This window comes from Artemia sp. Qi Xiang Cuo, chromosome 9 (genome assembly GCF_049724085.1).
Source record: "Artemia sp. Qi Xiang Cuo chromosome 9, ASM4972408v1, whole genome shotgun sequence".
NCBI lineage: Eukaryota > Metazoa > Arthropoda > Branchiopoda > Anostraca > Artemiidae > Artemia > Artemia sp. Qi Xiang Cuo.
The window spans coordinates 52,720,780-52,737,707 of record NC_142802.1 but is presented as its reverse complement, the minus strand read 5'-3'; the positions used below and the strand labels follow the sequence as shown (position 1 = coordinate 52,737,707).

The window sequence follows — 16,928 nt, the reverse complement described above, 5'->3', positions numbered from 1 at the left end:
AGTGGGTACGCTGCCGGCCAACAAAAAAATAAAACAAACTTTTTTACTATAGGACTGACGATTTTATTTATATTTTAGCTATAGTTTACTTAGTACCGGCAACTGAGAAGGGGTACCTGAAATGTTTTGTGGGTAAAAAGGGATACAGTGTCTGGATAAGTTTGAGAACCACTGATGTAGAACTTGCTCATAATACAAATTAAGATCGAGCTTTGATGCCGTGGCTCACCCCGACTGCTAGGAGATGGTATGGCATTTTAATAAGAGACAATAAAGTAATCACAGTTAACGAAAATAAAGCGTTGTCACACTTTGATCAATCCCTTTTGTTGTATCACTTCGATTTGCTCTTTGGAATATCAAGCGGAGGGGCGAACTTAAACGAAATTGGTTGGTGATCACTGCAGGTCTCGGACTCAAGGACTATGACAGGGGCGTCTATATTCGAATTTTACGAGCAAACAACATGGTCTAAATCAAATGTAGCGCCAGTATTGAGAGTGTACGTAGTCTTCGCTTTTGTTACAGATCATATAAGCAGGAGGGAGGCAGTTTAGGAAATGTCGCTACGTGCTCCAGGGAGGCGTGGATTACAGTTCAAATCACCGCGTACAATCCAGGGCTTATTTGTAGAGCACGTAGCCCGAAGGAGCTTTGAGATATCGTCACAAACAAGAGAGAATCCGGTCAAAGCTATGTGGTATTCAGTGGGCATATAAACATTCCCTTGAAAATGTCTAGTGCTCATATATTTTAGGCCCTATAGCAAGTTCAGACACAGTGGTCTCTAAACCTCTAATTCATGAAAGAAAATTGTCGGCAATAATTCGTTTTCTTAAATAAAAAGGTAACCACTAATATTTGTTTTATAGACGCTGAGAACGTTTTTTACTGTGTGGTTGAACTTAACATTAAACTTTTGTTTCCTTCAATCATAAGTATCTATTTTTTATTTTGATATTACTTTTTTTGACAACTGACATTACAAATAAAAAGTTCCTTAACAGTTCAGTCATAGGAGAAGAAACAAATGTTGATGTTTGTTTGTGTTTTAGGCTTAAGTCCCATATCCGAGGTGACATTTGAACGCGTTATTGAGGAGTATGAGCGGCAATGTGCATTGAATATGAGAGCAATTATGAAGTCGGAAGAATGCCTTGGAATAGAATATGACGAAAGTGTCATCTGCGATGTCTGCCGAGCTGTAAGTTTTTTGAGATTTTGATTAATTATTTAATTCCTTTTTATAGGTAAGATTAAAAGAAATTAAAAAATAATCTCTAGACTGATTAATGTGTCATCAATGACCAAAAGGCATATTCTTGAATTCCTTGGGTCCTGACGAGCCTGATCTGACGAGTTGTTGAGCCTTGGTGCAGGGGTGTAATTTGCTATGGGGCAGGGGGGCAACTGGCCCCTACAGACCCCAGTTTGCCACTCTCCTCAGACCCTAGTTTGTCCCCCACCCAGCTGAAATTTAGTTTCTTCAAAAATCTTGCCAAAACGAAAATAAGCGTGCATAAGTCAAGCATCAACAGAAATAGATCGGTTTTTTAGTACATCTTTACCTTTATAGTACTATAAAGTATCTTTATAGTACTAAATAGTACCTTTATGGTACCAAATATCTTATTTTTTAGTTTTTAATGCCATTTTCGCTTGATTTGGGAAAATTGGCTCCAACTTTGAATACTCAGCAAATCATGACGTTTTATTGAAGTTAATTCAGTTTTACAAATGTGTATGACCTTCCTTTGGTAGAATCTTCTGTTCGTGGGCAATTTTCTGTGCGAAGCAATAATTCAGCTTGAAGTCTTCTAGGTGAATTGTACTATATACTTTTCTGTACGGCCGTAGGTGCGACCTTACGTTGATATAATTAACCGTTGGTGCAAATTAACATTAATTTTCTCTACATGTAATATTCAGTTCTTGTGATTTTCTTGGGGTGCAATTTTCTTGCTGGAGACTGGTGCATTGGATTGTACTTGATAACTTTCCAGGTGCTTGTGAAGTAAGAGCCTGTAATCTACCGTTGGTGCAAATTGTCGTTAGTTTTCTATGGGTGGAATCTTCGGTTCCTGCGATTTTTTTATTAGGTGCAATCTTCTTCTTACTGACCGGTTCATTGAGTTATACTTGATAACTTTCCGGGTACTCGTGAAGTATGAGCCTATAATGTACCGTTGGTGCAAATTGTCGTTAATTTTCATGAGTGGAATCTTCAGTTCCGGCGAATTTCTTATGGGGTGCAATCTTCTTGTTGCAAACTGGTTCATTGAGTTGAACTTGATAACTTTCCGGGTGTCGTGGAATATGAGCCTATAATCTACCGTTGGTGTAAATTATCGTTTTTCTATGGGTGAAATCTTCAGTTCCTGCGATTTTTTTATTGGGTGCAATCTTCTTGTTACAGACAGGTTCGTTGAATTGTGCTTGGTAACTTTCCAGGTGCTCGTAAAGTATGAGCCTATATTCTACCTTTGGTGCAAATTGTCGTTTATTTCATGGGTGGCATCTTCAGTTCCGGCGAATTTTTATTGGGTGCAATCTTCTTGTTACAGACTGGATCATTGAATTGTACGTGATAACTTTCCGGGTGCTCGTGAAGTATGAGCCTGTACTCTATCGTTGGTGCAAATTGTCGTTTAGTTTCATGGGTGGAATCTTCAGTTCCGGTGAATTTTTATTGGGTGCAATCTTCTTGTTACAGACTGGATCATTGAATTGTACTTGATAACTTTCCGGGTGCTCGTGAAGTATGAGCCTGTACTCTATCGTTGGTGCAAATTGTCGTTTAGTTTCATGGGTGGCATCTTCAGTTCCGGCGAATTTTTATTGGGTGCAATCTTCTTGTTACAGACTGGATCATTGAATTGTACTTGATAACTTTCCGGGTGCTCGTGAAGTATGAGCCTGTACTCTATCGTTGGTGCAAATTGTCGTTTAGTTTCATGGGTGGCATCTTCAGTTCCGGTGAATTTTTATTGGGTGCAATCTTATTGTTACAGACTGGATCATTGAATTGTACTTGATAACTTTCCGGGTGCTCGTGAAGTATGAGCCTGTACTCTATCGTTGGTGCAAATTGTCGTTTAGTTTCATGGGTGGAATCTTCAATTCCGGCGAATTTCTTATAGGGTACAATCTTCTTGTTACAAGTTCAAGTTCTTTTAATTTTTCATTAAATCACTACAAGACAAAATAACACTTGTACTATATGAATCAATGGAAAAGAAAATATTTACAGACGGTGCCTAAACAGTGAGTTATACTCGAAAACAGGCACCCTAATAATAATAACAAATGATGAAAAGAAATAATAATACATTAGATATATTCGGAATGAAAATGAGACACCACACTGAACCCAAAGCCCACATCTCAAATCAAAAACCACATAATTAAATTTTTATCAACAATAGCACCGGCCTACATTACTTCAAATAAATAAATAATTATTTATAATTACTTATTAGATATAGTTTGAATTTAGCTTTAGAAACTGGAATAGAAAAAGGCGAATCTATATTGCTTTCATAAATATTCCAGAACTTTATCATTGAATTTTTAGGAGAAAATTTGGATCTTTCAGTTCGAATTCTAGGGCAAGGTAATTTGGCTGAACTTCTTCTGAAACAATAATTATTCTGGACAAAAGAAAGTAAAGAGAAGTTGCTAGAATTTAAAGTCAATGGTAATAATTCTTTTATTTGTTTTAGTCTGAAAAGGACACAATGTACAGGAAGGACTAGATCAACTGGCAATATTCTTAAAAATGTATAAAGGATCTTAGTAGGGGATTTATTGGGGAGGGAAGATGGGGAAGGAAGGAGTGCTTTTAACGTACAAAAGGCATTATTTTGAAGACGTTGAAGGGGCTTAATTAGAGATTTGAAAGTATTTAAATAAGCAATCGGACAATAATTAAAATAAGAATGGATTAGAGAATAATAAACTGACTTAAGAGCAGGGAAAGGGAGGTGGAATTTTAGATACCGCAGTAACCCCACATTCCTTCTTAGCTATATCCTTAGCCTATCAAGATGAAGTTTCCAAGATAAATTTTCATCAACTGTTAGCCCTAGATACTTACAAGACTCCTTCCTGGCAATGGTAACTGGCAGATATTTGAGAAATCGACGGTACGGCATGTGAAATTTCGAGAAAGATGATAAAGTGGGTCTTCGAAGAGTTTAACACCATGAGGTTGTCAGCAAACCACTGCAATATCTTCTTTTGGCCAAAACAGAGGTTTTCTCTGACGAATGATTCATCTGTACCTGTGACAGAATTAGCCGTGTCGTCTGCGAATAGTAGAGCAAGTCCATCATCGGTGATAGTGTCCAGAAGGTCATTGGCGTATATTCAAAATAGTAGTGGTCCAAGAATTGAACATTGTGGTACTCCTACCTTTTCAGAATACGGCATTTTTATCGATCTTACTGCACCTCCATCCACAAATTGATTCCGACCACTGAGGTAAGACTGGATGAGTAAGAGAGCATTACCTCTTATTCCGCAGTTGTCAAGCTTATCCAGAAGAATCAGATGACAAATCGTGTCAAACGGTTTTTTACATCCACAAATATTGTAGCTGGTATTACGTCACGGTCCATCTCATCATTCAAAAACTGTAGCAAAACCAATATAGAATGTTTGGTTGATTGGCCAGGCCTAAATCTAAACTGATACTTGTTGAAGAAGTTAGACCTAGTCAGATTATTTATCAGGCTGTTGCAGATGCAACGCTCCATAATTTTCGAAAAAGCAGAGAGAAAAGAGATAGGGCGGTAGTTTGAAGGGAGCTTGGGGTCACTACCGTTGAGGAGGGGTATAACCTTCACCAACTTTAAGACAGTAGGAAATATGCCATGTATAACTGAAGATTGGACTATTCGTGCGATAAAGACAACGTAGCAATTAGTGGTGTTTCGTAAGAAGTATTTTGACGACCCATCTGGACCTCCTGAGGGACCGTTTTTCATGGCTTGAAAAATCTTCAGCAGTTCGTCCTCAGTGACTGGCGACAGAAATATAGAGGAGCAAGATGGCGAAGGTAGGTATTTTTTGTAATTATCCGTGACGGCAGTTGAAAGGCCATAAGCTTCCCCTACGGTTGCTTCTCCAATGCATGCCAAAAATTCATTTAACGTGTTGGCTACTTCTTGTTGGGATGTTGAAGATGTTCCATCAGGCTTGGTTATGGTCTCAGGAAACGTATTAGTTTTTTGTTTATTCAGGCATTCATTTATCAGTGTCCATGTCTTCTTTGGCGATCCTTCTGCTTCTTGAAACTGCTTATGGTAGTAAGCCTGTTTAACTTTCCTGAGCAGGGTTGACAGAGTTTTGTTTAAATTCTTGAATTCCGTATCAAGTACATCAGGATTATCAATATATTGCCTGAATAGCATATTTTTGTTCAATACCGGTTAGTAAGCCTTGAGTGATCCAAGGCTTTTTCGGTGTCGCATACCTGGAGCGCTTTTTCGAAAAGGGGCAAGCAAAGTCAAGGACAGAAGAGAATTTCTCAATAAATAGGGTAGCAATTGCATTTGGGTTGGCTTCTTCATATACTGAAGTCCAGTCACTACAAGCCAATTTAGCTCTCAAATTTTGTAATGATTTATCATCAATAGTCCTTCTTACTTTTATATTCGGGTTAGATTTCAGTCTATTTATCAAAAATTTCCCAAGTAACATAGAGTGATCCGATTCATCAGTTAATACGACATAACTCGAATTTAGATTGAAATTCGTAAAAATATTGTCAATAACTGATGCCGACTGTTCACTAATACGTGTTGGTATTCTTGTTGTTGGAACCAATCCGACAGAAAAGCAAGTAGTTAGTAAATCGACAGGTAGAGATCTTCATTCTTGGGACTCCGAACTCACCAGTCCCATATCTATATAAAATCACCCATAAAAACCACTTTATTGTTCTTAAAATTCATCCGTTGCGTTATATCATTACTTACGAATAAAATTTTACGCACTTTATCTCGGTGGTCGATAAAATAAGCATAGGAGTAGCTTCTCCTTACCAGACTTGATCTCAGCCATTAAAAATTCAAACTCCATCCCTTGATACAAATCATTAAAATCCGTAATTTTACGGATAGGGAGATTCTGGTCAATAAACACGGCAAGTCCACCTTTCGAACGGGTAGACCTGTTTCTAGTAACTATCCTGTACCCAGGTACGCCAACCAAAGAACTATTACCATCACTAAGAAAAGTCTCACACAGTCCCAGAATACCAATACGATTACTATAAAGGAATGTGGATAGAAAATCTAAACTACTAAGCACTCCTCTACAGTTCCAAAACGCGATTCGGGAGGATTCTAACTGATTAAATGGAGGGATTTGGTCATTATTTATATATTTACTACGAGGAAACGACTGGATAAAAAGATCAGAAGATTCATCACCAGTTGATCTTACCGATTTAAATAATTCATTTAGGTCAAGTTGTTTTTTCTCAAAATCATGGAGCCAGTCCGGTGTTATCTTATATAACAATTATTATCATCATAATATCATATATATAAAACTTACCAAAATGAATATGAAATGATAGGCCAATGAGTAAAAGGTGGTACCTCAGATAATCCCCAGCATGCGAGGAGTGAGAAGTTCGCCTAACTAGATCCAAATTAAACAGTAGTAATACAGACATTTGGGTCTTCAATCTGGACAGCGCAACAACAAGCTTATTTGCCGCGGAAAGAAAAAACGAGCAGAACGAGAACTTTTTTTGCACAACTAGAGCTAGACAGAAAAGAAGGAAAACATGAAAATAATCACACATAATAACAAGGCACAAAAAACACACCATGACGAGATCAATTCAAATCTCTTTTTTCACTCGCGGAATATAATAATAAATCAAAATCGATGTCACAACTAATCCATTAACCAATCCGGAAGCTAGACCACGAAGACGAAGCAGATCCTTTAATTTCAACCCATATGTCTATGCCTTTTTGACGAACCCGAGAAGACGTTATTTCACCTTTCGTTTTCATCTCACGTGATTTGGCCAACAGCTCACTTTTTCAGATATTCAGTCCGGGCGGCAAGTCTGTGCAAATAACGATACCACTGGCCTTAAGTTTACTGACGTTTGACATTATAGCTTTAATCTCATTTTCGGACCCTAACGATACAAGCAAAGGTTTCACTTGCTTTTGCTTACTTTTGCGTTGGCGGGAGTCAGTAATATTTGCCGAACGAGAAGTAATGTGATAGCACTTCGTTATCATTACTGGCTTATCGATTCCTAGCTTATTCACAAAAAGGTTATTTGCATTAGCTTCAGGCGTTTCATTAGATTTTTCTTCCGGTAATCCGTGAATCAACAAGTTAAGCTTTCGGTCTTTTACTTCAAAAGCAAGCAATCGTTTCTCTAGAGCTTCAGATTTAAGCTTCTGCTCCTCTAGTGTAGATTCTAGTTCAACTATTCGTGAATCACGGGTTGTTGCATCACTTTTTAAAGACGCAACTTCCGCCGAAATTGAGTCTAGTTTGCTGGAAAACTCCACTTGAGACGCAATTATCTTGTCCAGCTTATCTCTGAATAAATTAACAAATTTGTCGAATGACGACTGACTGACGTATGACATCTTTAAATACTACAAAATCCGCGAAGTGAAATCTTTAGTTTATTCCATGAAAAATGGTACTCTGATTACCTTAATTGGTATTTCACAGGTAACACAGATGCAATTAGTCAAGCGTTGAAATGTAGTTTAAATACCTTACTTGGATATCGTATGAAATTATCTCAATTTAAGAAAGCCAAAAGTTCAATTAATGCATTGGACAGAAACTCCAGTCAATTCAAACTATCCAGTGACGTCACCCCTTCCACTAAGTTACAGATACTGAATAAATATTTTAATAGTTTATAAGATGTAAAAATTTTCTTACTATTTCATAACTACTGACAGGATTCAGTGTCCAGTTAAATCAGAATAAAATCTCTTACCAACAACTAGTTCAAAACTGGGATTAATCCCCTTTAAAAGAATAGATAGATCTTAACTGTTCAAAGACTGAATCAATACTGAATCAATGACAGAATCAATACAGACTGGTTCATTGAGTTGTACTTGATAACTTTTCGGGTGTTGTGGAATATGAGCCTATAATCTATCGTTGGTGTAAATTACCGTTTTTCTATGGGTGGAATCTTCAGTTCCTGCGATTTTTTATTGGGTGCAATCTTCTTGTTACAGACTGGTTCATCGAGTTGTTCTTGGTAACTTTCCCGATGCTCGTGAAGTATGAGCCTATAATCTACCGTTGGTGCAAATTGTCGTTAAGTTTCATGAGTGGAATCTTCAATTCCGGCGAATTTTTTATGGGGTACAATCTTTTTGTTACAGACTGGTTCATTGAGTTGTACTTGATAACTTTTAGGGTGTCGTGGAATATAAACCTATAATCTATCGTTGGTGTAAATTACCGTTTTTCTATGGGTGGAATCTTCAGTCCCTGCGATTTTTTTATTGGGTGCAATCTTCTTGTTACAGACTGGTTCATTGAATTGTACTTGGTAACTTTCGGGTGCTCGTGAAGTATGAACCTGTACTCTACCGTTGGTGCAAATTGTCGTTTATTTTTGTGGGTGGAATCTTCAGTTCCGGTGAATTTTATTGGGTACAATCTTCTTTTTACAGACTGGTTCATTGAATTGTACTTGGTAACGTTCCTGGTGCTCGTGAAGTATGAGCCTGTACTCTACCGTTGGTGCAAATTGTCGTTTAGTTTCATGGGTGGAATCTTCAGTTCCGGCGAATTTTTATTGGGTGCAATCTTCTTGTTACAGACTGGTTCATTGAATTGTACTTGATAACTTTCCGGGTGCTCTGAGCCTGTACTCTATCGTTGGTGCAAACTGTCGTTAATTTTCTGTGGGTGGAATCTTCTGTTCCTGTGAGTTTTTGCAGCGTACGACATTTTTCTCGGGTTTATTGAATGAATTTGATTAGATAATTTTTTGCAAATATTTTTAAATTATCCTGTACATCTGTGATAAAGATTTCTTCTCGTGATAGAGCTGAAATGCACCGATACTGCATTTGGTCTTCAAAGCAATCGTGCGAGGGCTAGAACGGGGAACTGTTTAAATGCTCTGTGCTAAAAATGGTCAAATCCTCAGTAGAAATCTATTTCACGACCAAATTGATAAAAAAAAACGTTACTTTATTTATTTGCACATAGAATTAAAAAGATTGAAGGCACTTATTTGTATCGTGGGCTTTGATACTGTTTGGAAAATTTTCAAAACTATTGTCCTGGATTAACCAAAAGGTACTAGACAGAAGAAGTGTTTGTTATTGCAAAAAACGAGTCATTGTGTCAGGCTTTGTAGAATTACATAAACTACATTCTGAACTTGTTTGAAAATTGTCATTTCGTCGTGGTTTCACTTTAAAGTTATTGTGGTTACCCTGATATATCTTTAGCTCTAAGAACATCGGAGATGTCTACTAATTAATTTCTTTTAATTGAAAACTTAATTTTTTTTAATTAAAAAATCGATTTTTAATTAAAAACCTTTATCAATAACTACTAATTTAAGGTTATCTTCTATATTTTTTTTAGAAATTGTGATTCCTGCAATACTCGTGTTATAATTAAATTAAGTTTAGACTCTTTGTAGCAATAAATTTGATAATAAAGGTGGTGCTATCAACAGTAAAAGTAATAATAATATTGAAAGCGGAGGAAAACTGTAGCTCTGTTTTCTTAGGCTTAGACAGCCAAAACCAATCCAAAAAGGATATAGAATAAGGCACAAAATAGTCGTATTTGAAGGCTGTGTCCTAATATTTCTATAGATTTTTGTTGTAAATTCATAAATTATGATTTAAACGCTAATATTACTTGTTATCTCAGAAAGTCGAGCCTATACTTATGTAATGTATCGAAATGTTATTAGAAGATAAACTATTATCGTCTAGATGGGACAGTTAACATTTTTTTTTTTAGTTTAGGGAAAATAAAATATGTAATTTTTGAATAGACACCAATCCAAAATGGACAGCAGAAACAATGCACAAAATAGTCATAATTGGAGGATGTACTGATCTAATATTTTTATAGCTTTTTTGTTGTAAATTTATAAATTAAAATTTAAAAGCTAATATCACTTATGATCTTAGAAAATCGAACCTAAACTCATGTAATATACCGTATGCTATTAGAAGATAAAGTATCGTCAAAATGGGATATAGTTAATTTAGTCTTTTTTTAATCTAGAGGAGATAAAATATGTAATTTTTGAATAGACCTTTCGTATTTTAGTATTATCTCTTTTTCAGCCTGATTGTGAAGAAGGGAATGAAATGGTCTTCTGTGATTCCTGTAATATATGTGTCCATCAAGCTTGCTATGGTATTACATCCATACCAGCAGGTAAGATTTAATCTTGAGCTATATAAAAGGATACAATTATTTATTATTTATAAAAGGATAAAAACAATTTTTCATAAATCTTTTAATATATATATAATATATATACATAAATATTTTATATATATATATATATATATATATATATATATATATATATATATATATATATATATATATATATATATATATATATATATATATATATATATATATATATATATATATATATATATATATATATATATATATATATATATATATATATATATATATATATATATATATATATATATATATATACATACATAACAGGAGGTAAGGTTTAATCTTAAGCTAAATAAAGAAAAATACAATTATTCATTATTTAAAAAACAGAAATTCTTAATATATAATTTTTTTTTTCATTCCAACAAAGAATAAAAAGTATCGCTATGATTGCAATAGCGTGTGAAAAAGATGTCTACAAATTATTTATCTTAGTCTATTTTGCAGCAGAATTGCTAACAAATTGCAAATTTTCTACTTTAAGATACGGATTTCTGTAATGGTTGCCACTACTGTTTCTTTAACTGGGAATGCTTTAATATAACTGGGACAAAAATTACATCAATCAGACGAATAAGTAATTAAATGAAATAACTAATTAAATTAGAGTCAAATTAAATTAAAGGGATTTTGACTTTGAAAGTGCGTTTCTTTAACTGGGAAAGTAGCAAACTTGTAGATCTGAAAGATTGTTTCTATGATTGTTATACGAATCTGCTGATTAAAAGGGGGACAGCTCCCCTTTTTGCATTTTGTCTAGTGCTACTTAGATTTATGCAGAGTCTGTCGAGCAACAAAAAAAGGTTATCAAAATTGGAGCATGTTTAAACTGATTCATATATACTAAAATACTACCTTTATAGGTTCTGGTAGAACCTTTTCAAGATTTTTATATGGGAACTCCGCCCCCTTCCCCCTGAGAACTGCTCGAGGTCATAAATAATTTGTTGTCTATTTAGCTTTATATATTGAACTTTTTTGTCATGTCTGTCATTTTATCAGGTCTCAGTTTTTGTCATGTCAGTTCTATCTGACGCACAAAGAATATACGTTTAAGCAGTTCTTACACATTAAAAAAAACATGTCTTCCTGTTTTCCAATTTACCTTTTTTCCTTTTAATTTTTACATTTACTTAGGGAAATTTGAATATTTTCCAGGTAATTGGCTGTGCAAGCCATGCTCTCAGGGTTTGAAACCTTCTTGTGCGCTATGCCCTAACAAAGGTGGTGCCATGAAGACAACACAATCGGGCAGCAAGTGGGCTCACGTTGCTTGTGCACTTTGGGTTCCAGAAGTTTCTATTGGATGTGTTGAAAAGATGGAGCCAATAACAAAAATTTCAGATATTCCGGTAATTGACTCTATTTTGTTGTCATTTAGGTTAGAGTTTTGCAAATTTGATAAGGAGATGTTTTAGTCTTGCAAAACAAAACAGAAAAATATAAAGAATACGGCATAGGACTTTACAGTTCCTACCGTTGGTGCTGATCTCCGTTTCATGGTCCTTCAGCCAGGAAGTGTAATTGGGGGCTGGGGGCCAGCCATCCTTTGCTTTCGCACACCCTTCCTGTTTACCTTTTCCAGATTTCTGCAGGCACCTATTTAGAGCTGGGTCGACTCTGGCTGAGCTTACAGAGTCACGCCACTGACCCCCGTTCCAACCAAATAACCAGCGACACCAGAACTCGAACCCCTGTTCTCAAGGACAAAGGATTTCAAATCTAGTGCGCTAACCACTCGGCTAGGACGTCTCTTTGCAAAACAAAGAGGAGGAAATCTTTAGAAGAAGAACAAAACAACGGGTGTACGACCAGTAGAAAGAAAGAAAAAAAAACCCACCAAAACAATGGGCATTTTGCCTGTATAAAACTAGGCGTCTTCAGCGCTAAATTTTTTGTTTTTTTGTTTTTGTTTTAATTCTACTTTATCCCCTTGTTAATTTTACGAGTTTTTTTTTTTTTGGGGGGGGGGGGGCATTTTTGCTGACTTGACATTGGCCTTGTAATTTTATTAGTTTAATTTGTACTTTTTTTTTAACGTTTTTACGTATTTGACATTGACCCTTTTATAATTTGCTGTTGTTGTTTGATTGTTTGTTTTTGTTGTTCTTTTTTCGCTGTATTTGACGCTAAAGTGCGAATTCGGCCCTTTTGGGCTTGTGATAGCCATTTTTCAGCAATAAATCTTATCTTATCTTAAATATAGAAAAAAAACTAATTAAAAGAAAAAATCTAAAATAACCTGTAGAATTTAAAATTAAAATATAGAAAAATAAATTTTAAAACTAAAAATAATAAAAAAAGAAGAAACAAACCAATAGCCTAGTTACCAAACCAAATAAGAAAACCGCCTAGTTTTTTACAGGCGAAATAACCGTCGTGTTTGTCGTTTTTCCTTTCATTTTACTGGTCGTACACCCGTTCTTTTGTTGTCTCTTTATTTTGTCATGACTGGCCAGTTTGGCTTTTTGATCTTTTTTTTTAGTTATGCTGAATATAATATGAAATTTAAAGTTAAATAAGGGTGTTTCGATTTTTTTTTTCTAAATTAGTTACGTTCTAAATGGCTGCAATGTCGAATGGGGGTGGGTAGGGGATGGAGGGATAAAGATTGGAGAATTCAAATGTATTCATATTGGCATCTGATTCCGTCTTTCTATTTCTTCTCCGATTCCAATTTTTTCTTTCGGTTTAACCTCTTCTCTTTAACATTATAGAGATTCAAAGAACGGCTAAAATCTTCCCGAGGAACTGCAGTAAACAGTAGAAAATACTATAGATTCTAAAAAAAACAAAAACAAATCAATTTTGATAATTTAGAGGTGATAAATAGTAAGTCAAAAAGTCAAAAAGTGATAATCTTGTTTTTTTTTTCTCTCTTGTGGAGAAGACCAGACTTGAAGGTGAACTCAAGTTTTCTTCGAGAAAGAATAGCCAGTACCATCTAGTACTTTGAAAAAATATTACTAGATGTCGTCTAATAATCACAGGGCTCCCATTTATCTTGAGTTTCTGAAAAACCTAAAATTCATAACTATTTGATCAGGGAATGTTATTATGGGTGGTCATTACGTTTTGGGCGAAGAATCGCTGCATCAGCTCTAAGGGGTGGTGGCAACCCAAAAATTGCGACATCCCTTAGTTCTATGACTGTACCTTAGTTCTGCCTTAGGATGGTTTGGTGATAGAGTATCTATCAACAAGTGAAAATGACATCATTTTCATACAATCCTGAAAAAGGCTCATGCCAGCTAGCTTCTCACTCAGACTATCTGTCTTGGCATTTTCTCCAATTAGCCATGGATTAATGGCAACTTGATTTTAGTTAAGCCTTTTTCAGGATTGTATAAAAATGATGTCATTTTAATGTAATTGATGTAATCTGCGGGGTGGGGGCAGATTAAAGCTTTCAGATGGAAACCCCCTATAAATCATTTCATACTTTGGTTCTTCATGGCAAAGAAAGATGATTTTTTTCCCCAGTTGTAAGTTGCAAAACCTTAAAAGTAGTAAAAATGAACGAAAGTTACATAGATTTTTTTTTGCATACTTTACCAAATATGGATTTTCCAGAAAATGCCATGTCTAGTACAAGGAAAATTTGCCAATACAATCTTTCTAGTACTACCATCCATGGGCGCCCATATGGGGGCGGGGCAGAGGGGGGCTTCAGCCCCCCCCCTGGCTGAATGATTTTGCCTTACATTTTTGTTTTGAGATTTCTATTAGGCCTATAAAGCGTTAGAAGTGCCGATTAATCCAGGTAAGCCCCCCCCCCCCAAAATGCAGCTTATGGGCGTCCATGCTACCATCTAGTACTTCATGGTCCAAATGCTAATTATGACAATTGAACTAAAATATTACTTTTGTTTCTTCACCTTTTTTTTGCCTGACATTAGGCCCCAGATAAAAGACTGGTTGCGCAGCAACGGTTTCTCCCTGGAAGTTGATAATAGCTTGCATAAAAGGTGCTCATCTTTCGCTTTGGCTCCCCCATTTGGGATATCCTTCCCAATTTTTCGGAGTGACCATGGTCAGCATATAAATTAGTAATAGTTAATCAGATTGCAAATAGCTGGAGCTGTATTTTTTATTTGATGCTACTTTGAGATTTTAGAGTGCCTATAAATAAAATATCAAATACGCATACATTTATATAAGCGCACATATTTCGAACCTTGGAAGAAGAGGAACAGGGATTTCCTCTCGGGGTGGGAGGGAGTGGGGCATGAAAAAAGTGAATTTTTAGACCAGTATTTTTGCAAGGGGGATCTCAGAGGACCCTCCCCCTGTACAGGTCAGCTATGGGAACCCAAAAGTTAGTATGTTACGAAACCTAAATACTACGGGAGAGTTGAAGCGCCATGAATTCAGGGCCTTTTTGACTATTAATAACCACCGGCTGTTTGTACAAGGAGGGTTCTTGTAACGCCTCCAAGAATATTCAGTGCCACTCAATTACCACTGCCCATAATTTACCACTCATTTACCACTGGGTCTCACATGGTCTCAATTACCACTGCCCATAATTTATAGAGATATGATAACAGGAATTATACCCCGGGCTGAAAATTATACCCCGTGATCAAAAGCGCTTATTACATTTTTTTTTCAATAAGGAATTGTAATTATTGGGTCTGTGTCCCCATGCGCCCATTGCAATAAGCTACAATGCGTCCTTTTACAGATAGAGAATTATTGATTGTATATATTAAAGATGCTGCAATTTAGTAAATGCTTTTTCAGTAATCTAGCTTTTTGTTGTTCACTATCCTCGTACTTACAGGATCATTCGTCACTATATTACTTTACTGAAAAAGCTGGGAAAATTGAAGTATTTCTTTTTTGAATTGCTACATTATCATAAACCGCGCTCACAATTATTTAATTTGTATAAATTTTTCCACGTTTACGGTACTGTTCACGTATACTTTATTAACGTACCATAAAATAGCGTGATGATAATTAGGTTTCTGAAACTGCATACACTTAAACTTCCTTTTTGTACTGACTGATTTTAAAAGCAAAATATGGTGGAAAATATTTATTTCAAGATCTTTTTGGATAAAATTACGCATGCCCTAGATACCTTACCGCTTTTTCAAAATAAGTTTTCTTTTTCTATTCCAGTCTTGCGTTGCAATGGAGCTCTTGTTCTCAAGTACTTTACTGAAGTGTAAATTTGCTCTAGTACAATAACTGTTACTTGAGTACAGTATTTTTGTACTAAATTCAATATGTGCTTGAGTATTTGAGTGGTTGCTGTAAGGTTGGTTCTGAGGATGAATTGGGATAGGGTATCTAAATCAGTGTAGTGTGAATATAATACTTGATACTTGTCTGTTAAACAGAACACATTCAAGTTCTTGATCCGAATTTAGGATCTGAGAAAACTGGTTTCATAGCCACAAAGACAAGTGAGGGGTTACATCATGCATTGGACTTGCATTATTTGGGCTAGGGTGGGTGGGTGGTGGTAAAGTATAGCGGGTCTGCATGCAAAATGTGTTAGCAACAATGTTCTGCATATTATGGAGTACGAATTGTTTTCTAACTTCACGCTGTCCAAATACTTTACCCTCATCCACCCCCCTCTAACGTGCAAATGTATAGCCCAAATTGTATAAGTCCAATGCATTCTGTCATCCGTCGCTTGTCTTTGTGGCTGTGAAACCGGTTTTCTCAGATCTTCATTCAGATCAAGAACTTGAATGTGTTCCGTTTAACAGACAAGTACCCGATACTGTATTAATGCTACTGTTCAGAAATAATTCTTATCTTCTGAGTCTTAAAATTCAAACGCTATGTTTTAATCGTATTGTTCTTCTTAATCGTCACTTAGTATTAATTTAAAAAAAACGGCCATTGAAGAAAAGAGGCAAATCGTTACTTCCAGAACTTCTTTATTGTTTTTTAAATTCATTTGATTAATCTGTTTATGTTCATTTTGTTTTTTATCATTTATATTTGTTATACTTGTTTATATTATTATCTATTTATTTCTTATATTTTTTTTATGTTTATTGTTTTGTTTATATTTTATATGCATTTATTTATGTTTGTATTTAAATTAATCTGTTTATATTTATATTTCAGCAATCGCGATGGGCCCTGGTTTGTGTATTATGTCGGGAAAGACAAGGTGCTTGTATTCAGTGCTCGGTGAAATCCTGTAAAACAGCCTATCATGTAACCTGCGCCTTCAAACATGGCCTGGAAATGAAAGCAATCATTGAGGATGAAAATTCGGAAGATGGAGTCAAGTTGAAGGTAAATTTCTTCTTTAAATGATGTAAGGCGACACTTGTGAATCAGTCCTTCCTCATTTCTGTTCGTAACTACATGCAACAGATAAGCGGATATTTTCTAGTAAGAAAATAATAAAAAAAGAACTTAATACAATTAAAAGGGGTAAGGGCAAGTTAAAGCATTTAGATGAAAAAAAAACAACT

At 35.5% G+C, this 16,928-nt stretch overlaps 1 protein-coding gene across 2 annotated transcripts in view; it reads left to right on the top strand.

The window, feature by feature from the left end:
- The window catches only part of rno (PHD finger protein rhinoceros), a 59,202-nt gene that overhangs the window by 22,929 nt on the left and 19,345 nt on the right, over positions 1-16,928 (top strand). For both annotated transcript variants that reach the window (XM_089094704.1, XM_089094705.1), the window contains exons 5-8: positions 1,056-1,204; positions 10,338-10,431; positions 11,635-11,828; positions 16,573-16,746. In XM_089094704.1, coding sequence (XP_088950830.1) covers positions 1,056-1,204; positions 10,338-10,431; positions 11,635-11,828; positions 16,573-16,746 — 611 coding nt within the window. The remainder of the gene's footprint in view (positions 1-1,055; positions 1,205-10,337; positions 10,432-11,634; positions 11,829-16,572; positions 16,747-16,928) is intronic.